The sequence below is a fragment of the Leopardus geoffroyi genome, chromosome A2, assembly GCF_018350155.1.
Source record: "Leopardus geoffroyi isolate Oge1 chromosome A2, O.geoffroyi_Oge1_pat1.0, whole genome shotgun sequence".
Taxonomy (NCBI): domain Eukaryota; kingdom Metazoa; phylum Chordata; class Mammalia; order Carnivora; family Felidae; genus Leopardus; species Leopardus geoffroyi.
The window spans coordinates 121,649,196-121,674,892 of NC_059331.1; the positions used below are offsets into that span (position 1 = coordinate 121,649,196).

The 25,697-nt window shown below is 48.6% G+C and overlaps 1 protein-coding gene across 1 annotated transcript in view; it reads left to right on the plus strand.

The window, feature by feature from the left end:
• The window catches only part of WIPF3 (WAS/WASL interacting protein family member 3), a 52,091-nt gene that overhangs the window by 12,846 nt on the left and 13,548 nt on the right, over nucleotides 1–25,697 (plus strand). The window contains 6 exon segments of the mRNA XM_045496399.1: nucleotides 12,248–12,433; nucleotides 14,503–14,634; nucleotides 19,683–20,008; nucleotides 20,010–20,439; nucleotides 23,323–23,472; nucleotides 24,462–24,563. Coding sequence (XP_045352355.1) covers nucleotides 12,248–12,433; nucleotides 14,503–14,634; nucleotides 19,683–20,008; nucleotides 20,010–20,439; nucleotides 23,323–23,472; nucleotides 24,462–24,563 — 1,326 coding nt within the window.

Below are 25,697 nucleotides of genomic sequence, written 5' to 3' on the forward strand. Positions count from 1 at the left end.
CTGGCAAACTGAACTCAGATGCTTCCTTAAGTGTTAACTTGGCCAGAACAGAACAGTAGCTTGTAGAACCTGCCATCGAGCCCAGCCTTTTCCACTATGCCATACTACCTTCTTGCCAACATGCCGGTGACGATGCTCTTAGCAGCCCAACAGCGTTAAAAGAAGTGGCCCAAGGGAAACAAAGGATGTGAGCAGCATGGACCACAGAGCTATCAAGCAGGGTGTAGAGAATCACCTATTGGACAAAGAAGGAGTCCTTGGTTGCCCCTCTTCATCGACAGGGCCCAGAAGTAGAGTGCGGTCCTAGGGTGATGACAGAGCTACAGAAGCACATACCCAGAGCAGCTCCGGTCTGGTGTCCTAGGGGCCAACCAGAGAGGTGGGGAAACAGGTTCTGGAATGGATGAGAATATCACCAGATCCTGACGTAAGACCCTCTCAGTGTTGGTCTAGATCCATTTACATTATCATCTATGACAGGTACAAAGCTTTGAGAACATCTTGAGCTTTCCGGAAATTTCAGAATCCCCCCCCCCCCGCCGCCCCACCTCTTGGTTGTTATTCGTGCCCTTTCATATTTGAGCAGTGTTCAAAATCTTTATCCGTTTCAGAGTCAGCAAAGGGAGGCCAGAAGCTGAAAACCCCTGCCTTAGGAGAATAGGGGGCTGACTCTTAGAAAGAAGGAGGTGGGCCAGTATGGTCCACCCACAGGAGGTTCCATGTTACCTGACGAGGGAGTTTCAGGTACAGGCTGTTTACGGTTGCGGGTATCAGCCTCGGAGCTAGGGTTACCCTGTGCAGTTTCCATTTTAAGTGCCCTCCGTCGTACTCCTGCCAAGACTGCCGCTGGCTCACGTTTGAGGCACCAATCAGACTGCTCTGAGTCCATCACTCAGCCCTGGCAAAGGCCTAGCACTTAGCTCTTCGGGCCCCAGCCTTCTACGCAGCAACACCTGCCCTTCCTTTTCCTGCCGATACCCCCTCCCTGCCCCCTTCTTCCTGCGCTGGCTGTCACACTCCTTGTGAAGCAACATCTACCTCGGTCACAGGCCAGAGGATAATCGGACCACTCCCCCACCCAGCTGCAGGCTTGCCATGTATTCCTGGGTTTTCACCTTTGCTATTTGCCCGGGGGTGTCATTACTTAGAGACTGTAGGGCCTGGTGGCCAAGGGACCCTGACTTGGCCTGGCCTCACCTTTCCGCTCTGCCCTCGCTAGCAGTCAACAGTGCACCTCATCTATAAAGTGGACATAACACCCTTAACAAGTACTTACATCATGGGGTGGGCGGGTCAAGTGCCTTTTCCATGAGTTAATACATGTCAAGCCCTCGGAACGATGCCTGGCGCGCGCCAATGCCCTCCCGTTTCTTTTCCTCATTGCCGTTGTCATTGTTGTCACCCTATGCATGCTGCGGCCTCTGTACCCAGACTCCAGAGTGACCCGTGTGCGTAGCGGAGTAAAAAGAAGGAACCAGGTCTCAGCGAAAGTTGTCTATTTCAAAAGGAAGAGAGGAAGGAATCCGAGGTTTCAGCTGGGGTGAATGAGAGAAAGCCTTTAACGGAAACAGGGATGCTGGAGTGATGTGCTCCCTTTGACAGCGGTGTTAATTTATTAGTTTGCAGATAATCTGGTGGGACGAGAGCATGTTTCTTTTTGGTGGTTCTTTTTGTCTGGAAAAAAAAAAAAAAAAGGAAGGTATGAAACCTCAACCTGTTTTTGAGACACTGTTCAAACTATGATTTATTTATTAACAATTCCTGGTGCCAAGCCCTGGACTCCTAATGCTGGCCTCTTTGTTTTTTTCTTTTTTCTTTCTTTCTTTTTTTTTTTTTAGTTTCAAGGTTGTTGTGTCCGGGTCCGGCCATGGTTTTAAAATCAGGTTTTCTCATCATTTAAATTTTAGTCTTAAAAGCCTGGGAACATGGGCATCCTTGAAAAAGGGAGATGGGTGCTGAATTCAATTCCCATCTCTCAGGACAGAGTAACCAAAGGTTAAAAGGGGTGAAGACAGCTTGAGGAATAGGGGCTTCAGCATAAAGGCAGCAGCTTCCCTTCCTGCCCCTGCGTGAGCAGACAGATGTCAGAGAGCAAGGGGCTAAGGTTTATACAAAGTTCATTTGAATAAAGTACTGATAGATTACTCACACGGTTTAAAAAAAAAATAAAAGAGCTGGTGAGGCACCTGGGTGGCTCAGTCGGTTGAGCATTTCACTTAGGCTCTGGTCATGATCTCGCAGTTTGTGAGTTCGAGCCCTGCATCAGGCTTTGTGCTGACGGTTCAGAGCCTGGAGCCTGCTTCGGATTCTGTGTCTCCCCCTCTCCCTTTGCCTCTCCCCCACGGTGCGCTCACTCACACTCCTCTCTTTCTCTCTCTCTCTCTCTCTTTCTCAGAAATAATAAATGAGTAAACTTTAAAAAATAAAATTTAAATTAAAAAAAAAAAAAAGCTGGATGTGCCGGTACTAAAAGGGGAATGGCTTGGTTTTTGCATGCAAAGAGTTTCCACTGAAAAATAAGGGGAAATGCAGAAACAGATGATCTCACTTCCAGAGAAGTGACGGTTGGTCTTTTAGCTCTTTTGTAATTAAATCCGGACGCAACTTAAACCTTAAGACTGTGGTGGTTAAGATGCTTTCCTCAGGGGAAAGGGTGGGGAGCCGAGCACCTAGAACTCAAAATGCAAAGTTCTGTGGCAAAACGTGAGATGTCCAGATTAGGAGGTTGGATGAGTTTTATGACCATGTTCTACAGCAGCTGGGACAGATATCTTACCAGTGTAGCCCCGACATGGGTTTCCAGATACACAGATTTCCAAGAACTGTGCCTGGGACCTGAAGAGTTTAGTAGGATGTGACGGGAACTCTGGCGCTGGATATTTTTAGTGTTTTAATTTGGGTACCGTTGACCTTGTTGGAGAAGAGAAACAACAGCCGAGCAAGCACTGCCATCAGCACTGTTCCTGGGAATTCGGAGACCCAAGCTTCTGCCAGACCCTCCGTGCAAATTCTGGCAACGCTCTGTCCAAAGTGAACTACGTCCTGCACCTCCTCATTGCTGGGTGTTCATCTGGACCTTCAGACATTTTTTTCTCGCTTATCCTTAACCTCCTACTCCAACGACCAGTTGGCCTACAGCCACCATTTTTCACCGACAAACGGTCCAATTCCAGGACACCAGTATGCATGGATAGCAGTTTCAAAATGGCTAGCCACTCCCTCTGTGGGAAATAACACTGTCATATAGAGTCCGGGGTTTCTATAGAATTCCTTGACCTTAATTCTTTTTTTTTAAATTTTTTTTTTCAACGTTTATTTATTTTTTGGGGGACAGAGAGAGACAGAGCATGAACGGGGGAGGGGCAGAGAGAGAGAGGGAGACACAGAATCGGAAACAGGCTCCAGGCTCTGAGCCATCAGCCCAGAGCCCGACGCGGGGCTCGAACTCACGGACCGCGAGATCGTGACCTGGCTGAAGTCGGACGCTTAACCGACTGCGCCACCCAGGCGCCCCTCCTTGACCTTAATTCTTAAAAGTTTTGATTCATTTACACACTTACTTGTATCACTGTCTTTTTTTTTTTTTTTTCATACGACGCACAGTGAGATTATTTCATTCATTTGTAATACTCTTGGATAATTTTGTCACATTCTGCATTCTTTCCTGGGACATCCCAACTTCTTAGATGACTATTTTTATTTGCGTCCATACGGTTTACTGTTTACGCTATAAGAGTTTGTGGGTTTTGACAGATGCGTAAAGGCAGTTGTCTGTCATCGAAGTATCTGGGAAATGTGTCACCGATTGGGCCTCCCTGCTCCAAAGAATGCCTGATATGTTTACCTTGACCTCGTCTCTAGTTTTGCCTTTTCTAGAACGTCATGTGAATGGAATCCCAGAGTAAAGGTAAATAAATAAATGAGGGGAAAGAACAGTATACAAAAACTTTAATATTTGAGGGGCACCTGGGTAACTCAGGCTAAACGTCTAACTCTTGATTTGGGCTCAGGTCATGATCTCCTAGTTCGTGGGTTTGAGCCCCACATCGGGCTGCATGCTGACAACATGGAGGCCACTTGGCGTTCTCTCTCTCCCTCTCTCTGCCCTTCCCCTGTTCATGTTCTCTCTCTCTCTCTCTCTCTCTCTCTCTCTGTCTCTCTCAAAATAAAAAGATAAAACTTAAAAAAAAAATTGTTTAAACCTTTAATATGTGAAAGACCTGAGTAGTGCCATAGAGAATTACAGTGTGCTTTGGAGAGGATGCGTGGATCATATAAGGAAAAGATTGATTTGGAGAAGCTTCCAAGAAAAAAGATTTTGTAAAGTAAGTTTGGTTTTGATATAGAGTTTAAAAGAGAAACACAAGGTTGGGAGGTATGGCAGGGCTGGGGCCAGGGGTGCATTCCCAGAAGAGGCAGAAACGCGAGCAGAGCCTTGGAAGTAGAAAAGGAACGCGGGAGAAATCCGGAGCAGTGTTAATTCCTCGAGAAATACAAAAGAAGGTTGAAAGATTCCTTGGAGGAATGTGGCTGGATTCCTTGATTTGGGGCAGAATGGAGAGTCACTGAAGCACTTTGAGGAGAGTCAGACAATGGGTGCCTTAAATGCAATTATCTGAGGGCGGCCTTGAATAGACTGGGATCTGAGTTGTGGAGACCAGAGGATCACATCCAGAAAATAAATAACAAAGAATGCAGTTTTACCCCGCTATCCGAAAGTGGAGTTCCTTTGAAATATTTTGTAAGCCAAAATGTTGTAAACTGAGGCACCAATTACCATTCATGTATATAGGGCCACTTTTGAGCATTCCCAGACCCCAAATACAACCTCTCTTAGGCTTTTCTGATACCTTAGGACACGTCTGACTAACGGGCACACAAAATAAATCAAGACAAAGCACAGGTGCTCACAGGCACAGTTCAAAGCTGTGGCGGCTTGCTGCTGAGATGCTGAGTGTGGTTCTCAGGAAGGAGCTTGGCGGGGCGGTTCTCGCCGCTCGGGGTGCACGCCGCCTCTGTAAGGCTTATTGCAAAACCAGCACTGCGCGCTGTTTTCGCTTTTCACCTTGCTTCGTGGAAGCAAAAATCCTTTTCCGATTTCTTTCATTTAGTGAAAGTAGGCGCTAATGTAGGTCTTTTGTAAAAGTGATGTAGTGGGGACTTTCAAACAGTGGAGGATACCTGTATGTGTATATGTGCATGTGTATATGCAATACGTGTGTACACACGTATACAACCATATATATACACACACACATAAACACACACACACATAGACACACTCCCTGACAACAGGATCCTGGCGGTCTCACCCATACTGCGTCCCCAACTCCTAATCTAATGGCACAGAGTCGGCACTCAGATCTTAAATATTATTGAGTCACATTAATAACCAACAGGTTTGCTCTATTATTTCTGTTTGCCCTCTTTTCAGGGTCCCTCTCTCCAGCAACTTCTGTAAACTACTCACAGATTCATTTTGCTGGGATGCAGATAAAATAGCTTTTTATTTTATTTTATAATTTAAAGCTGTGTTTTTGCCCAACGTTCAATCCACTATCCGTCTGTCGGCTGCCTTTTTAAATGTATGGCTCCGGTGTAGTTCAATATCTACTCCCTGCCTCTGAAACCCATCCCACGGGCCCTGCTGATACACGCCTCAGATCCCTCTTTCTCCATATTTCTTTATTGCCACTCTTTCCTTTCCCAACTTGTATTCTTCTGTTTTCTTCCGATTATTCCCTACTGAAGGAACTTGGAATTCATATTACGATCAAACTTATCAGTGTTGCCACAACAAGCACCAGAGGTAAAGCTTATAGTTAGGGAGGGACTGCCATATAGTGGAACTGCTTAGCTGGTGTGGGTAGGAAAATGCTGGCATTTATAGGTAAACTCAGCTTACAGAAATGCAGTTAAGCCCAGCAGAGCATATTAATGGAGGCTTTGAATTTTTTGTCCCAAGTGAGATGGAAAAACACTGCAAGTTTTGAGCAGAGTGACATAATCCGGGTGGCAGGTGCTCTAAGGGTGAGCATGTTGCTCTAGGAACAAAAAAGGACTCTTCACCTGGCCTTCCAGGATCAGAAGTCCTCCTGGAATATAGCCAAGAGACAAGTGTAAAAAGAGCAGAGAGATTAGCTCAAGCAAAGGCCCAGGGGGGAGCTCCAGCAGGGAATGCTGGAGAAGTGGAGGGCCTCGCACAGTGTGAAGGTATTTGAACTTGATCCTGAGGGCCGTGGGGAGCCAGCAGAAAGTTTTGTGGTGGGGAAGGCCATGACAAGTGACATGTCCCTTATACAGTTCATTCGGAGAGCTGAGTGGAGGAGAACAAGAAAACAGGAGGCATGAAGACCAGATGATGGAATCCCAAGGTGATGGTGGCCTGTGTAGGGGTGAGAAAGTTTTCTTTTTTTTCCCCCTCTAGGTTCTTTGGCTGGTGTACCAATTAAGTTGACATGAGACACAGTAACGGGAGAGAAACGAGTTTATTTTGAATGTACAGAAGCTCATAGAAATAGGAAATTCAAGAAAGTGGCCAAAGCAGGCAGCTTGTAGACCTTTTATTTTATTTTTTTTCAACATATGAAATTTATTGTCAAACTGGTTTCCATACAACACTCAGTGCTCATCCCAAAAGGTGCCCTCCTCAATACCCATCATCCACCCTCCCCTCCCTCCCACCCCTCATCAACCCTCAGTTTGTTCTCAGTTTTTAAGAGTCTCTTACGCTTTGGCTCTCTCCCACTCTAACCTCTTTTTTTTTTTCTTCCCCTCCCCCATGGGTTTCTGTTAAGTTTCTCAGGATCCACATAAGAGCGAAACCATATGGTATCTGTCCTTCTCTGTATGGCTTATTTCACTTAGCATCACACTCTCCAGTTCCATCCACGTTGCTACAAAGGGCCATATTTCATTCTTTCTCATTGCCACGTAGTACTCCATTGTGTATATAAACCACCATTTCTTTATCCATTCATCAGTTGATGGACATTTAGGCTCTTTCCATAATTTGGCTATTGTTGAGAGTGCTGCTGTAAACATTGGGGTACAAGTGCCCCTATGCATCAGTACTCCTGTATCCCTTGGGTAAATTCCTAGCAGTGCTATTGCTGGGTCATAGGGTAGGTAGGCAGCTTGTAGACCTTTTAGACGAAGCAGCAGTATGTTTGTAAAGAAGCAACAAGACAAGGAAGTTTAGGCTTGGGGTAGTTAATTGGAAAAGAAGTAACAAGGTTTGTTTACACAGCCCTCTCAGCCTTGAATTCCCTATCGATGACGATAAGGGTGCCTCCTTTCCTCCTGGTACAAGGAGGATACTATTCACATGGGAAATTTATCTCCTGCTAACAGGGGAACAAAGGACGGTCAGTGTCCTTGCATTGGCGATTTCCTATATCCCTTTAATTCAAAATAATCAATATGCCAAAGTGGTATATTTTGGAGCAGCCTGGGAGGAATGCCATCACCTGCATTAAGTCGGCATTGCAGGGATGCAGAAAAGGAACCAGGTTCCAGAGAGATCACTCAGGAAGAATCCGTAGGAGCTTGGGACTTGAGTAGCTGTTGGGAATGAGGAAAAGGGAAGGGTCTGAGATGGCCTCCAGGCCCCTGGGCAAGAAGGTAGCTGCCAGCCTACAGCAACCAGTCATCCTGGGGAGGAGATGACTGCAGGGGATGTCCTTCACTGAGGGCTTGAGAATAGGAACAGATACACCTAGAGCCCCAATGAAGGGGCCTTTAATTCTGCTTTCCCGCCTGTTAAAACACAAAACTCAACTGAGTAAACATAAAGATCTAATTGGCTTTATTCAGTGATTCAGGAATCAAGGAGCATCCCTTAGAGCAAATAGAAAGGAGATCGGGGGAGCTATACCAAGTGGTAAAGGCAGAAAGAGGGTGGGACAGGGAAGTCATAAACAAAGGAAAGGAATGTTTCAGGCAAGCAAAGGGCAAAGGGAAGGGCAGGGATCAATCACACAAATTACCTTATGGGTGCTGGTAGGATAATTCCAGATCGACTGGGGAAAGTTCACATTCCTGGGAAGGGCTGAGACTGCAGTTTTGTCTTGGTCTGCTCTCTTGGGGACAAGTGGCTCCGTTTGGGACCTGTCGTGCTGTTTTAGCCCTCCCGTTAAAGGAGGTAGCCCTGCGCGAGGTAGCTCTGTCCTCTAGGGACCAGTCACGGTCTGCATGCAGTGGTTCAGGAAACCAGGCTTTAGTAAAGGAGGTTAGAGGGTCCATTCTTCTTGCTTGTGGATTTTAATTGCCTATTTGGATTTCTGAAAACGAGACCTACTGCTGTTGGATCCCAGTACACCTCCTTCTGGAACAGCCTGACTTATGCACATTTGGGGTGTCAGGAACATTGTGTCAGTTAATTTTCTGTGAAAATATTTTGTGTCTCTCTTTGGGATCCCAGGCTTTCTGTGTTCTCCCACATAAAGATGGTAATGGCAGGTGGGAGGCAGTGCTGGCTGTCCTGGGGATTCAGGTTTGGTAACGGGATCCCAGGACGCTGGCTGCTGAGAGCTGTCTTCCCCCAAGTTTGGAGAAGGCGGGAGTGGGCTGAGGGCCGAGGTAATGGGCAGGCCGTGTGCCTGGACACCCGAGAACTAATTTTAGGTTTAGCAGCCACATTGGAGAATGTACCTTTAGGAAACTGCGAGGCTGACATTGTGCGAATACGATAGGATTTAGAGCATCCTTGAGACAGACGGCCTGCCAGATTTGGATTAACTGGCTGGGGTTTTTTTAATTGGTGTTTCTCACAGAAATCGGCATGAATCAGACAGATGCAGTCATGGCATGTGGCAGCAAAGCGACAGACAGCAGGACATGCAGCTCAAGGTTTTGATCTGGGCCGGACTGCCATCCCCCACCCCATCCCTCCACCCCCGCCCAAACCCCACTCGAACCTGATGGACTCATTTGCTGAGATGACAAAGGGACATGCAAAAGCTTTTATAACTTATCGAGAGGGGAGGACAGACACTTCACCACCTTGGCCTGGTCAGAACTGTCTTTGTTTTTGTCTTTGTGATCTTACTGGCTCACTTGGGTTCTTCAGCCTTTGCGCGGCTCGGGATGGGCTAATTGGCATTGCTGTTCTGCTACGTGGCATCTTTTTGGGGTTCACGCTATTCCATTTGGAGCTCACTACTGGGGAACTGAGTCCACAAAAGGTTTATGTGGAACCCGGGTGTGTGTGTGTGTGTGTGTGTGTGTACACACACGTGCACCCTTGCACATGCACGTGGGGTGAGGGAGACATGTTTGGTGGCTATGTTTGTCACAGGACAAGTGTCCAGGAGTGGCTTTCTCTCTGTTGATTATATTTTTAGTGAGTTGCTAATAACCAGGATTTGCATAGAATAAAAGAACCAGTGAATATTTGGAAATCTTCCCTTTTCTGTTTCTGTGCCCTGTAACCACAGTAACAAGACTTCATAGGGTTTTTTAAGAAGCAAATTATGATTGAATTGCTAATAAATATTGCAGATGGCGTAGAAACGGCTGCCACTGAGTAACACAGTTTTCAGTGTGCAAATGAATATGTCCTTAGATGTCCTTTTGTGCAAAACGCATGAAGACTAAATCTACATGGTCCCCTTAGCCCTGAAGTTATTCATTCTGGACCTCACCAGAGAGGACGGACTGATGCCCTATCCATATCAGGGGAGGGAGAGCCCTCTAGTGGAAAATCATCAGGGTAGACAGTACAGCAGGAAAGAAAGCCAAGAAGTCAAAGAAGGAATGTTCCATTTAGTCCCGCAAGTTGAACTGTAGCATGTAAACATGATGTGACTCGCCATGTCCTCTTGCTGACTTGGAAAATGTTTATCAAAAAATCTTCGCATGTGGAATCATCAAGAATATATTGAGGCCTGTGCTAAATCGGTACTCAAAGTCATTATCCCAAGGGCTCTTAATGTTCTTCATAGCCCTCACCTAAAAAGTTTGGGATGGGCAAGATCAGGGTGTAGGGGATACATTTTGGTGATAAATTTTTTTTTTTAATTTTTTTTTTCAACGTTTATTTATTTTTGGGACAGAGAGAGACAGAGCATGAACGGGGGAGAGGCAGAGAGAGAGGGAGACACAGAATCGGAAACAGGCTCCAGGCTCTGAGCCATCAGCCCAGAGCCTGACGCGGGGCTCGAACTCACGGACCGCGAGATCGTGACCTGGCTGAAGTCGGACGCTTAACCGACTGCGCCACCCAGGCGCCCCATTTTGGTGATAAATTAAAAAACCAAGTTTAAATTAGATGAGATGATCGGGGGCACCTGGGTGGCTCAGTTGGTTGAGCATCCGACTTCAGCTCAGGTCACCATCTCGTGGTTCATGAGTTCGAGCCCCCCATCGGGCTAGCTGCTGTCACCTTGTCAGGGCAGAGCCCACTTCAGATCCTCTGTCCCCCTCGCTCCGCCCCTCCCCAGCTTGAGCTCTCCCAAAGATAAATATTTGAAAAAAAAATTATATAAGATGACCCACTCGCCCACAGCGGGATTATTAGCGACAAGGCTTGTTCCTGGGTCCAGCTACTTCTTTGAACAGAAGAACACACCGTTCTAACCCTTGCCATCCCCAAGGCTGTCACCTGAGTTGAGCCATGACTATCATTATAATGCACTGTGTTATTTATCTTGTAACTAGGAAGAGAGCTCCAAAGCGCTTTCTCTCCCTAACCTCTGAAAATAATACATGTCTGAGACTGTGATGCTAGATTTTTGCAAAAGTTTTCATACCCTCTTGACTGGGTCATGATATTTCCCTTGGCCTTTTATTCCTGCCATGAACTACTTGTAAATAAAATGAGAGGAGACTCTAAAAGATTTCAAAACTTGGCAGTTTAAAAGGATTTATGGATATTAATGGTTTCTATCGATAGACTTTAAAAGCATGCTGTGTGAGAAATGCCCTGCTGTACGTGTGCATTAATAATGCTTTCTAAAAACGTGTATCATCAGGGCTGGGGCCCCTTGCTCAGCTCTGTTACTGACTATTGTCCATGAGCCCCCGCCCTTCAAGGGTTCAAAAAGCATGTTTCCGGGCAGCAAGAACCCAGCTTTGAAGCTTATGTCCTTCAAAGCCCATGGAAGATACATCACCAGGGCAGTAGAGGCAGCCAGTGAAAAAACACCCTCAGCACATTTTAGCTAAAACCACAATTGCCTTTGTTTCTAGTCTGTGACACTGGAGAGTCTCTGACTAAATAGCCAACAAAGCTGGATTGTCCTTTTCTGAACGGAAAATGGCTACAGCAAGGATTTGTAAATCCTGTCTCTACTTCGAGGACCATCTCAAGGTCTCTTATCTTCCTTTGCAGCCTGGCAAATATGGCCACTTCTGAACTCTCGGTGACCTTCCTCTCTGTGGGACTTGCATCATGTGTTTACGATGTCATGGCTTAATTCCATGCACGTGTGCCCTGTCTCCCTGGCACGCCCACAATGCCCTTGAAAGCAAGGTCAATGTACTCTACGTCCTGGGTCTAGTTCACGCGCTCATTCATTCGTCTAGTAGTCGCTGCGCCTACCTGTGGCCAGGTCCTGTTATACCCTCTGGAAATAATTTGTGAACAAAACGAACAAGGTCTTTTTCCTGACAGAGTCCTCTGGAGGTGGTGAACCCTCAACTCGTAACCACAGATGGAAATTTTCCGCAAGGAGAGACAAATACAAGTTTACATCAGGCGATAGAAGTTAGCAGAGGAAAAAGGAATAGGGTACCCTTAGAGAGAAGACCGGGTGGCCTTGCTTAGATTGAGGGGGGTCAAAAAAGGCCTCTGAAGTGGTGCTATTTAAGCCAAACACCGAAGACACATGGCCTCCCCCAAATAGCAAGAGCTAAGAAGTGTTTCTGGCTTTGAGAAATGTTTAACTAGATCTCGGTTCACATGGTATAAACCTTCTAACTGTGTTTCCTCCGGACTCTATCTTCCAGCACAACCCAACCCCTCCTCTTATTTGCCACCAACCTACATATGTTCTTTCTGGTGCTCCCTGGTTCTACAAGCCCATGGAGACCCCTACCATGTCAGCTCACGCGAAAATGGAAGTGTTAAAAAAAAAAAAAAACGAGATTCAACAGAGTAAATGTTAAAGATCTTATTTTATCCAGCGATCCATGAATTGGGCTGCATCCCATCCAGCAGAGAGAAGAGAGCCCCAAGAAGCTGTGCAAATCGAAAGACGTTTACAGGCAGAAAGGAGCCGACGCAGGAAGTTATACTAGCAAACAGCGGATTGTGTTATTACATGCGGTTCTAATCGGATCCCTCTCATTCCCTTACAGGTGGGTACAGACGCTTCCAGCTTGAGAAAGGCAGACCCCAAAGGTCGGAGCGCTCTGTTGGCTGATATCCAGCAGGGAACTCGCCTACGGAAAGTCACACAGATCAATGACCGCAGTGCCCCACAAATTGAGAGTAAGTGAGCGGCGGGGCTAGGCCTGCTGTGAGGCGAGGGCAGGCCATGGGAGGCTCAGCCAGGCGCCGCTGGCCTGCTCAGGGAAGTTACCCAGCACCCACTTTGGGCCATAGCAGACTTGCTCAATGCACAGGCCACGTGGGTGAGACAGTCGGAGCTTCCTTTCCAGGTCGGCAGATGATCCATGGTGTATCTTCTACCCCTGTTCAAACGCTAAACAAACAAAAACGTGGTGGGATAGCTTCTTTTTAACCGTGACAAAATCCACATAATATAAAATTCACCGTGTTAAGCACCAAAGCGTCCAATTCCGTGGCATTTACCCATTCACAATGTGGTTGCGGCCATCACCCCTGTCTCGTTTCAGAACGTTTTCATCACTCCACAAGGAAACCCCACACCCATTAGCAGTCACTTTCCATTCTGCCTCTCCCCCCATCCCTGGCAGCTACTAAATCCACTTTCTGTCTCTATGGATTTGCCTCTTTGGGCTATTCATATAAATGGAATCATACACTCTGTGGCCTTTTGTGACTGTCTCCTTCACTTAGCACGCTGTTTTCAAAGTTCATCCATACTATAGCACGTGCCAATGCTTTACTGTTGACTAATATTCCACTGTCTGGCGATTTCACTTTGCGTTTATTGACCGTGAGATAACCTCAAAAGATCACCTACCCTGCATCCTCCTAGCCCTCAAACTCAGTGAGAGAAAAATTAAAGTGTCATCATTAAAATATGCCACGTTTTTGTTTTCACGAGGAGAAAGATGTACTCAGAATTCTCTCCTAGGGTCAGATGACTGCAGCTTTCTATGTATAGAGTAGAGATGATCCAGGCTGAGGCCTGATTCTGCTACCTGGCAAATCTGGGGATTTCTCTGAGGTTCAGTCTGCTTATCTACAAGATGGGGGAGATGATCATACGTGCTTTTTTGCTTTTTTTCATCAAGATTGCTGAAGGTTGAAATAATACATGCAGAACTATTCACCAATGCCGTCTCTTATTACGTCTTCATGTAGTTTTCAATGACGCACGTGATGGTAATTCCCAAGGATAGTCCTAAAAGTATAATTGCATCTAGTATCTGTAACTATATGTGTTAATACACAAGGATAGACAAATTATTTTAGAGTATTTTCAGCAGTTGCAATAAAAATTAGTTTCCAGTTGGACCCGCTATCTAATTGGTTAAGCCCAGTTACCAGACAAACCCATTTGATCGGAACACTCGTTTCCTAATCATGCCAGTGAATAGATAAATGTATATGAATACTCAGAATAATCTAAACCCATTCATCCACCAGTGGGCACTGTGCCCTGATTTCTCTGTGCCAGTTAGCTGCAGGCTCTGAACATTTCGTGCTAGGAACTCTTCCCTAAGCCGAACGTCTTCTCATCGTACACAGTTGGTCATCACACTCGTCTGGAAGGCTGGAATTAGTGACCCCTGTCCCCCAGGGTTTCACGAGCTTTCTCTCCTGTAGAAGAAAAGATTCAGGGAAGGCTAGGGGGCTCAGGGAGTGAGAGCCAGGGAGACAGAGAAGGAAAATGCCAAAGCACAAATCATTGCAGACCTTCACTTCCTGCTTGCCATTCTGGGCCAGACTCTGTGGACAAGAAGTTAAAATTACCGGCTGAACTGAATCTCTGGGTTTTCTCTGTCTGGTCCTCCCACAACAACCGTCGAGTTGAAAATAGGGCCGGCGCCACACCTGCAGTGTGTGAGCGTTCTCATTCGAAAGGGGCTGCCGGTTCCCCTGCCGGCATCTACGGAATGGCAGCGTTTAGGCCCCTTTGTTTCGGCCACTCTTCAGGGTACTCGGCTGCTGATGGTCAGTTGCGTGGTCAGGTCCAGAGGGAACAGCAGACAGCACGAGCTGCAGGAGTCTGCGGGGCATCTGGGCAGAGGGCGTTTGGGAATGATGCCCACTAGAAGGGGAAGGCTGGAGGTGGGGGAACGAACGGGAAGGCTGCCCCAGGCGGTGCTGGACCACGGGCCCGGGATGACAACTGGCGGCTCAGCTCTGCTCACAAGTCCTCACCCACCTGCCTCTTCTCTGCAAAGGTTCTAAGGGAGGCAACAAAGAAGGAGGAGGTTCTGCAAACTCTCGAGGCGGAAGCACACCCCCAGCCCTGGGAGATCTGTTTGCCGGTGGCTTTCCAGTATTGCGTCCAGCAGGCCAGAGGGATGCAGCAGGTAAGGGACAATTCAGACTGGCTGCCTCGTGGTCTTTCCCTCCTTAACGTGTGGAACCAACAGGCCGATCCCCACGTGCCAGGAGGGTGGTGATGTGTTTTTAGTGAAAAGTTGTATAGCAGTAGATCATGGATTGGGGAGCACGTACTGAAAGTATCCAAAGCATCATGCTCAAGGGGTCTTGTAAGTCATCCCTTTGTAATTACTGAAGAATGGTTTGCCATAGGGTGTAGTGTTTCGCAAAGCTGTGATTGGGGCTCAGACGGCAAAGTACGGATGAAGGGTATAAATCGCGTTAGAAAATCATAGTGACATCACTGTAACGTGAGTCATTGTATCAGTTAGGCATTGCTGTATAACAAAATAGCCTAACACTTACGGGCTTTAAATGGCCACTTATTTCGCTTATAGTTCTGTGGTTGGCCATTTAGGGTCGTCTCAGCTGGGCCCCCTCTAGTAGCTCCAGCTTGGGTAATTGGCTTTGGCTAATCTTACAGTTCTTGTATCTTTGGTGCCTCAGCTGAAATGACAGACCTGACTGATCCATACAGTCTCTCGGTATCTAGCAGACTATTTGGGATTTTGTGCATGTCGGTGGCAGGGTTCCAACAAAGAGGACGGAAGTATGTTAAGTCTCTTAAGACTTAGTCTGAGAATTGGCACAATATCTCTTCCTACCGCATCCTCTTACCCAAAGCAAGCCACAGGGCCGGCCCGGAAACGAGGGTGGAGAAAGACACTTCACCTCTTGATGACAGGATCTGTAAAATCACATTTCAAAGATACAGAATCAGGAGGGAGTGGACAAGCAAGGCCATTTCTGCAACCAGTCTACTGCAATCATTTGTGTGTTAGTGGATATCAGATGTTCTGAAAGCATTCCATTAAAATTGGGCAAATATATATTTATTGTGGGTAACGGGAATATTTTTCCTATTATTGTTCTCTTTAGCCAGCAAGCTGAAATAAACTCCAAGAATGTCATTAATCAGGGAATATCAAGCCCCAAACATTGTTGGCATAGAATTTTCTACCATGTGGCTTTGCTAATAACCTTTGGCTGGTGGTGGGGGGCGGGGGGGGGGGTTCTGTGGCTGTTTGACATAAGGAGGTGCATTTGCTGCTGTCACCTACTGATAAAGTCCAGCAAATTAAGGGCACTGGGGTGCTTTGAGGTCCAATTGAAACCCTCTCAGAAGCCATTTCATTTCCTCTTTTCTGCTAAGGGCTTGGCAAAGAGAGTTGACATTTCTCAAGGCCGCTTTCTTTTCCCAAATTCCTGAGTGGTAGCAAATAAACATCCTGTAGGGTATAAAATGTCCACTAGTTTCTCTTCACAGAAGAAAAGATAGGAGAAATACCCAGTCAGGTTTAACAGGGACCGGCCAAAGGAAGCCAGGTCGTCTCCGTTCCTACCTGTCTCCTGTAGGACGCAAGTGAGTGGGGTTTGAGCCACTCTGTGAAGACAAGCATTGATTTCTGTAGAGGAGATGGAAATCCATAATGAAGTGACCGATGATGCATGCTACAGGATGGAATCTCAAAGACAGAGACGATAAACAGATGCATGGGCTGGGTGCCATGTCAGAGTAAGACCGACCATGGCTCTCCTCTCTCAAAACACTTCCGTCAGCTTCCTGGCCATCCAGAGAGAAGGGCTCTAGTCTCTGCTACCTCTCCATGGTCTTGCCTCCCACTCTTGCTAGCACACGCCCTCCATTTCAGCCACATTGTCCTCCTTGCTGTTCTTGCACGCACCAGGCATGCTGTTGCCACAGGGCCCTTGCACTGACTGCTCTCTTGACCGGAAACACTCTTCCTCAGGTGTCCACATGGCTCATTTTCTCCCATCCTTCAGGTCTCTGCTCATGTGGCACCTGATCAACCTATCAGTGAGGCTTTATGCATCCAGCCCACAAAAACTATCAGTCCCACCCCCTGACTCCATATCCCCTCTACACTGATTTAAGTTTCTTGTATTACTTTTCACCATCCGATATATATTTACTCGTTAGTTTATTTCTGTCGTCTCCCTCTAAATACAAACTCTGTGAAGGCAGGAGCTGTGTTTCTTTTCACTGCCTTAAAAATGCCTGATGTATGGTAGGTGTTCAGTAAATATTTGTTGAGTGGAATGTATAAGTAGGTAGCATGGTTGCAGAGAGCCATGAGGCCCAGAAAGCACAGAGTCTAGTGCTCACAGTACTTTTGGGAGTCCGTGAAAATGTTTGGATTTCTTTTAAAATCACTTTTAGGGTCAAAGATTCTATTTGTCTTTATAGCAACACGTCCCTAAAATGTCTTCCAAAGTCATAATGTGGCCTTGGCTTAGCGCTCCGAAGGAGTGGCCATTAAAATAAGATAAGATGAGTAAACTGGGTACTATGGAATGTGTAATGAGACTTCCACGCAGTCCGAGATCTTCTGGAAACACCCACAGATTGAAGAAGGAAAACATATTTCATCTGTTTAAAATTTATGTTTTTTAATGTTTATTTATTTTTGAGACAGAGAGAGACAGAGCATGAGCAGGCAAGGGGCAGAGAGAGAGGGAGACACAGAATCCGAAGCAGGCTCCAAGCTCTGAGCGGTCAGCACGGAGCCCGACGCGGGGCTCGAACTCACAGACCGTGAGATCATGACCTGAGCCGAAGTCGGAAGCTCAACCGACTGAGCCCCGCCCGGGTGCCCCAAAACATATTTCATCTTTTGATAACCCCCCAGGCTCTAGATGCACTCAAGCTGGCCTTTCCCCACCCGCTTTGTGGCCTCCTTTTGTGTTTCTGTTTGGATTTCCAGGGTTAACGTCTATGTTATGGAGGAAAACCTCCTCCTTCCTTCCCTTGGCATTTACTCCCCTTGGCTCTCTCCACGGGCCCCCTGCTACCTGGCTTCCTGGCCTGCACGCAGGCTAATTCCTGTCTCCTGGGGGCCTCACCTTACACGTGTGCTGCCAGCTGTCTGCTTCATCCTGGAGTGGGCATGAGCAGAAGCCGAATGAGGATTTGTGCCTTCCTTGCCTCTGCTGTTCATGTCACAATAAAGATAGGTTTGCCCACGTCTCATTCGCCTGGCCGCTTAGTCAGCAGAGGCTCCTGTGTTTTTAACTGACTCATTCTGAGCGTTTTCGAATCTTGGAGACATGGTGTCCTTAGTCACTTAGAAAGTCAGGATTGGTTACTCAGCGGCTGAATCTGCTCCTCCTCAAACTTGCTATTCCTTTAAAGTTCAGGGAGCAAACAGACATATAGGGAGGCCTCGGCCTGGTTAGGGACCTGCCTTGGTCCTCTGTCTTCATCTCTGTGTGCTATGGGAACAGGCTTAAGACCTTGAAGGCAGGAATCCCTGAGCCTGACACCTGCCCTAGACCTCACATGAAATGCCTAATGTTAGAATCTCAGGGGGCGGTAGGTCCTGTCCTTGGAAAGGCCAGGCGGAGGCCCTCCCTCCTGGCCACGGTCAGCCGGGTGTTATGGCGGTGCCTGCCTCAGGCCCCGAGGGGATCCAGTCAGCCAGGGTGGATGCCTCCGTGCGAAGACATTGTCTCTTCCACAACCACCCCCAAAGGAAATCCTCAGCAGAGGAATAATGGCACCACCACCCTGCCTTCAGAGCAGCCATCCTGTAGCTGAGACTTGTAAAAAGCAGTGCTGCCCGGGTAACTGTCACATCATAGCCAGAGGAGGGTCACCATCCTTTTGGAAAGCCCGATACTGTCATCCTGCCCACCGAGTTTCAGCCCCAGCGTCGCCGCCACCACACCTTGCTTTGAATGGCCTGGCTTTTGGGGTCAAGTGCGTTGCGGTTGCCGTCTTGCACCTGGTTGGGCGAACACACCCGGGGACGCACCAGCAGGAAGGCTCCGAACCGCTGCCAGATGCTGGGGTTTATAATCTGATTCGGCAGCTGTGTTTCCTATTCTGCAACACCCAGGAAGCTGTCTGAGAAGCAACCATCTTTTCAAGCGTTTGCCACATGTTTTCAAGGGGGTTGTAAATTACAGGGGTGCAAGAATAGGAAAATATGGCTTCCCTAGAATTCCATTAGGGAGAGCACTGTATTTACTTAGAGGAGTATTTTAACGAGCCTCCTGAGGGGACAGTGATGCTCCAAAGACACATGAGAGCAGTGGCTGCAGAATTTCCATGCATTAAACAAGGAGAGGAACATTTTTGTCCTCGGTGAGGGACAAAAGGATAAGAAGCACAGCCAAAGGGCGCACAGAGAGCGACAAGGCCCCTCCTAGGGAGCACCTCCACCCCAGTCTTCCATGAAGTATGCCAAACACACGTCACTGGGAGCAGCATGCTACTCCAGATTTGTTGACTTCCAAAGAGGCATTGGGTTTCAAGTTGGGGTTCGTGGATCTGTGCGGTGAGGAAGCCAGGACATCAGGAGACCGAGAGCCCATTGGAAATGGACATGTCTTCGGAAAAAGAGGCTTTGAAATTCCAGAGCCGTGGGACTGGGAGGTTCAAGGTCGTCAGACCTGGATCCCCAAGGCTGTGTGTCTTCCCACTGACTTCTGAGTTCCTTATATATTCGAGGAATGATGGATCTTCTGGTCTTGATGCAAAACCGAAGTCCTTGTTCACAAAATGCTGGAAATGAGGAAAACCTCCCTAGCAAGGAGCTTCTGGTTGGTACGGCTGAGGATCCAAACTAGGATGTAAAGGCTGGGTACCCGACTGGATTGACCCAGTCGGTAACGGTGAATGAGTGTGAGGGTGGCCTTGAGGTAAGGAAAGGCAGAGAGGGTCAGAGCAGCCCTGTGCCCTGGGCTGGGAGACTCGTGGGCCCTTGGCAGGTGTGGGCAGAGATGGGCTGGAACAGGAAGGCTGGCACTTGCAAGGACCTTGGGGCCGGTCCAGCCAGCCCTCTCGTGGGACAGCTGCCGCCCCTGAGGTCTCCCCGTGAGCATGCAGGAAGAGAGCGTCCACCATGCATTTGGCTGACATCATGCTGGACGGCATCTGTCACAGCTGCCCACATACTCGGGTTCCTCCTTCCTCTGTGGCTGACCTAACTCAGAGCTTGTTTACTTCCAGGTGGCAAGACAGGGCAGGCCCCTGGCTCCCGGGCGCCTTCTCCCCGGCTTCCTATCAAAACTATCAGTGGCCCGCTTAACCCCCCTGCATCTCCCAGGCTAGGCAATGCCTCTGAGGTGCACGGCGCTGCCAGGACAGTCCCTCCTCGCCCCAGCATGCCCGCCCCACCGCCTCCTACCCCACCCCCACCTCCCCCGCCCCTGCCCCCACCCTTGCCCCCTTCCTCCCCCACCAAAACTCCGCTGGCGTCCCCACCTGGCCCACCCACCAAAGGGAACCCCCCAGTGGCCGTACCCCCTCTGCCCTCCGTACCTCCCCCTCCCCCTCCCCCCCCCTCCCCCAACTCCACCCCCCCTTCCCCTGGCCTCCGTTCTCAGTGACAAGGCAGTGAAGCCTCAACTAACCCCCTTGCACCTACCACCCATCCCACCCCCACTCCCTCTCCTCCCACCTTGTGGGTATCCAGGGCTCAGTGCAGATGCTACCAGCCCTGCCCAAGATGTGCGGGAGCCTCCCGCCCCACCGCCCCCACCACCCCCACCCCCTCTTTATGCCTCCTGTACCCCGAGGTCCTCTGTGCCTGCGCCTCCTTTGCCAGGAGCTAACAACAGCAGTGATGCCCCACCCCCGCTGCCCCCCAAGTCTCCCAGCTTCCAGGCCCAGCCACCCAAGTCCAGCGTTCAAGCCTTGCCTACACCTCCAGCCCCTCCGGGATCCCAGACGTTCGTGCAGAAGAAGAGGCCCGGACGAGGCCCAGGTGAGCACCACTGTCCCGGTCCAGGGTGGCCATATCAGAGGATCACCCAGCCCTGCCAGTAATTATGGAGGTGCTAGGGACACCGCCAGAGGCCTGCTTCTAGGAGCCACTTGGGGACACCCTGAGACGTCTTAACTCTTAGGATTTTGTTTTAGAACCGAGCTATCACTGCCCCTCGCGGAGCACGATGAAACTTGCTGTGTGGGACTTTATGTTGTATTCATGTTAGAGACAGGAAACCAAGGGGGAGGGAGGTTGAAAGATTTGTCCAAGGTCGTGCAAACCCCTCGCCAGGCATTCTGGCCTTAATCACCTTGCAATTACTAGCTGTGTGACCCTGAACAATTCCTTAGCCTCTCTGTGCTCTCTTCTCCTCATCTGTTAAATGGGGATAGCAATAGTTCCCACCTTGTGTGGTTGCTGGACCAGGGCCTGGCAACATTGAGCTCTAGAGAAGGGTGTTTTTATTCTTACTGTCATCGCTCATTTACCCAAATCTCCTCTCTGCGGCGGAGGGGGCTGTGGATGCAGTTTGTTTCCAGAACCAGGTCTCTGCTGTAATTTCTGCCTGAGTTATTACACGCTGGCCCCCAGCCACAATCCGCACTGGCCCTCCACAGACTGGATTAGCATTCTGCCTTCTTTCTGGCAGGTTCTCGTGCTGACTCAAGAAAACTAAAGGTCTGCATTTCAAGCCAAATAGTAAAACTAATTCCTTCACATATCTAGCGGAGAGGGTGTTGGATTGAGCATGCGTACCCTTGACTGATGTCCAGATACTGGGGAGGCTTCATTCACCTCTGGTGTCCTTCTGAATGGAAAGCATACGCACATACCCACACATACACACACATACACACATGCTCATAAACACCATCCACACACACACGCCAACACACATCCACACTCACACATACATATTCCTCGGTCTTTAAGAAGATCTTTCGATGCAGAAGCTTTCCGAAATGTGTTTCCTCGAATTAGAAATAATACAAGCTCATTGTAGAGCAAGTAGAAAGCAACTGAAATCGCCAAAATAACATCACCCAGAAATAAAAGCTGTCCCATTTCAGTGTACTTCCCATCATTTTTTTTTTCTGAGTGTGTCTACGTATTTACAAAGTTAATACTATCTTGAATATATGACTCAAATATTTCTGTTCTCTTTCTGTTTAATGTCCCATCGGAAGCAGTCTTGTCAAACCGTTGAAGTTTATTCAGAAGCATATTGATATGATCAGCGGTATATACCAGATTTCTAGTATGAAGTTGATTCTATTGTTTTCTATATTTTTCTATATTTTTATCGTAAGTAGTATTGCAGGAAATACTTTTGTAGCAATTGTCACCTACCTTTTGTATATTTTGAAAAGACAGGTTCCTGATGAGGAATTCCTGATACAAAGGGCAAGAATATGTTGTGGTTTTTTTAAAGTTTATTTATGTGTTCTGAGGGGAGGGGAGGGGCAGAGGAGCCTAAGCTCGACTTCTTGGAACCATGAGATCATGACCTGAGGCGAAACCAAGAGTTGGACGCTTAACCCACTGAGCCACCCAGGCGCCCCAGGGCAAGCGTATGTGTAAGGCTCTTGGTCATGAGAGAGAAGGTTTGAGGCATTCTGTTTTCAACTGAGTGGTCACCATAAGGCCAGCATTCCTAGTAGTGAGACAGCTGCCCATGATTCGTTCATGGGATGGTGAAAACAACAATGCCTTAGATTCAGAGACATCTGAATTCAACCTGGCCTCCCCATCCACTCCTGTGTAACCTCTTGCCATTTTTTAAATGTTTGGAACCTTGCTTTTATGTGGGGGGGGGGGGGGGGTGCAGCAAATGGAGATAACACTTTTCATGGAGGGTCGTTACGCATATTCAGTGAGAGAAGGGACAGTTTTTCCTCCAGAAGAGGAGTCAGCAGCCACCATAACCCCTTCACCCCTTTAGTCTGCTTACGGGAGCCAGTAAATCCTAGTGGGTCCTGATTCTGAGAAAGGGAAGACCGGGGTGGTAAGCCCAAGGCCAGGAGCAGATGCTGTTCTGGCCCGTCTCCTTGTGTCTTTGGATGTGAAACTTAGTTTTCCACGAACAAAATGAGGGCGATTTCTGCCTCAGGCCAACTGGGGGGGCAGAGAAGGAGGTTGTACTCATGGGCATTTTGTCACAGGTAATAGCGGTGTGGTGGTCATCGTTTCAATAGGTGAAGAGTAGAACACCCACACCGACGTGCTCCTTCTTAATTGCCAATGAGTCATTCAACAGAGTACTGACAAGGGAGAGCGAGCCTCCCACAGGCATCATCAGGGCTTGGTGACGGAGGTGGGACTTGAGTTGGGCCCTGGTGGGTGGGGTGGATTTAGGTATTGACTGGAAGGAGAAAGAGTGTCTGCCGTGCAGGGGAACCCCCGCGAGCAGAACCCCGGGGATAGGAGCAAGCCCCGACAGCTTGTTCGTCCCACCTCCCTCTACACCTCACCCACAGACAGCCCCTCCCTTTCTTCGGACTGGGCAATAGTTTCCCCTTCTTTGAACAGTGCCGTCTGATACTGAAGGTTGTTGTCACCATTAACATTGCCACAGCAGCTAACATTTATTGAGCCCTTCCTACACGCCAGTTGACTTCACTCATTCAACCCTCTCATCAAGCCTAGAAGGTGGGTGTACTGTTATCCCCATCTCACGGTTGAGGAAACTGAGGCGCAAGGATACTGTGTCATTATCCCTGCAAGAGAACTAGAATTCCGTCCCGAGCAGTTTGGCTCCAGAGGCTGCCTTTTCATTCACCGTAGCATACTACATCCAGAGATCTCAGTGCCTCACCTCTCACCGAAAGTTATAGCCTCTGCCATTCCTGTCTCTGAATACTCTGGCATCTTTTCTATAAGGGACCAGTGGCGGAAAGCTAAATCCACCCCCAGCACCGCCTGCGAGGTCACCCACCACGGAGCTTTCCAGCAGAAGCCAGCAGGCCCCAGCCTGGACCCCGACACCGCAGCCGGGAGGTCAGCTGCGGAACGGAAGCCTGCATATCATCGGTAAGTGGGCCCGCCCTCGGCCCGCGCTGGCTGCCAGCGAGGAAGGGGCTTCCCTGGCCCCTGGAGGGAGTTTGCCGGCCCGCCATTTCAGGGTGCATGCTTCAGGGTGCAAGCAGGAGCTCACTCTAGCACAAGACAGCCCACAGGTTGTGTGAAATAGGGTTTCTCGTGAGGCTTTCTGGGAGGTTCCAGAACCCATTCCTCTAACCATCTGTCTGAGATGAGAAAGAGGGAAGAATACCGACATTTAAACTGCGCATGTCTGCGTGTATGTGTCTGTCTCCACGGAGAAATCCAGGCATATTGGATTAAAAAAGAATAGAGTGATCTGGAAACAGTGAAAGAACGAATAGAAGGCCTACTAGACAGAGGGAGAGGTAGGGCAAAAATTTGGACATAGGAAGGAAGGTTCTCTGGGCTCAGATACAAAGCCTAGATCACAAAGCAGGGACTCAGCTCATGAAAGGGTCGAACGCCACCTGTCCTCTTGCAGTCAGGAGCTCAGGGAAAATCCTGTTCGCTTTGGGGAGCCCGCGTCCCCGACTAGACACAGGCCGTGCTCCTTCCCACCAGCCGGGCTGCGGACTCCTGTTCTGCTCGCCCCTCCCAAACAAAGGCCTCCCCAGGGGCTCAGGGGTAGCTTCAGGCCACAGGGACTCTGCTGGTGCCGTGTCGCTGTCACGTTCCCCACCTCTGACTCTGGACCCTCGATAGCCCTGTGGCACTTCTGCCTTTAGAAGCTTCCTTAAGATGTTGGTCAAAGCAAACCGGAGTGGGTGATCAGGGAGAGTCTGTTGACCTCGCTTTTCCTGATTCCCCTTGTCCGAGCTAAAGAGCAAACACGGAGAGGTAGATGGGTGTCTTAGGGGGCAGTCGCCCAGCCGTTAAAACCCTTGCACTGGGCGGGCAAACCCACGTGCTCCTGGAAATTTTCAAAACTTGGGTCATCACAATAACTAGAGTAATTTTGCTGTTTTCCACGTGGGCAGATGACTTTGAGTCGAAATTCACGTTTCATACTGTGGAAGACTTTCCTCCTCCAGATGAGTATAAACCATGCCAGAAGATTTACCCCAGCAAGATCCCCAGAAGTAAGTACCACCTTGGGAAGCCTCTTGGTTTATACCCAGAATTAAGTGCTTAGTGTGACTGATGGGCTACAGGCTGCCTAAAGGATGACGTCATGATTTCACTACTCAAGGGTACAGTGCTATCCATGCTTCTGGAAGCGTCAGAACATTTCCTGGCCCCCAAGGATTCATTTAGAAGCTTTTTATTCCAGCATTGATTGTTTGGCTTCGGATTTGAGTGCCTAGATTCACCACTTGTCCCTCCCCGCCTTAGGGCTTTTGACAAGGGAGCTGAACACCCCGAGACAACAGCAAAGAGGGACACGGGAGCTTTGTATTAATAACTAGAGAAGATTCTTAAAAACCCCAATTCAGAACTCTAGCAGACTGTGAAATGGGGAATGTCCTTAGGTCAATGATTCTCAACCTTGAATACACATTAGAACAACCCAGAGAGCTTTTAAAAATCCCAACGGCCAGACTGCACCCACACCAACTAAATCAAAATATGCAGGGTGGGATCCAGGTGTCCATATTTTTGAAAGTTGCCAGGTGATTCCAATGTCCAGCCAAGGCTGAAAAATCTCAGCCTGGGGAGAAACTGCCTTCTCCCAATTTCATCATGTGGACAGCCTCCAAGGAGAAGCCTGCACTCTGCTTACCTGTTTAGCCCAAAGAGTGGAAGACAAAGAGTCTGGCCTGCCCCTCAGGGCCAAAAGGGCAGGGAGGCAAGTACTTTAGGAAAACGGGAAGCCAAGAAAAGCAAGATGGGTTGGGAACCATACAGTGATGCTGCCTGTCAGTTAATCTGAGCCAGACCTGGTCCAGTGCTGAGCCAATCCGATTGGGCAGGAGCTGGTAAGAGGGGACAGAGACGGCAACATGGGGTAAGGGTCATATGTTTCCCACCCCACAGCATGGGTGAGGCCCCCAATCCCAGACATCTGTAGACTAGCATGGAAAACCGTCAGTGTCCTGGGTTAGCCCAAGACCGTGAACTGGGCTCTTTGACCTCTTCCTTCAGAGGAACTTTTGGCAAAGGCTCTTCTCCAGCGTTCATCTCCCTGCAGACAGACCAGGGAGCTCGAGCTTGTGCCCTCCTCAGGTCACAGGTGCCCTTGGAATCAGCCTGGGCAGGTCTTTTTCTGCTGGCCT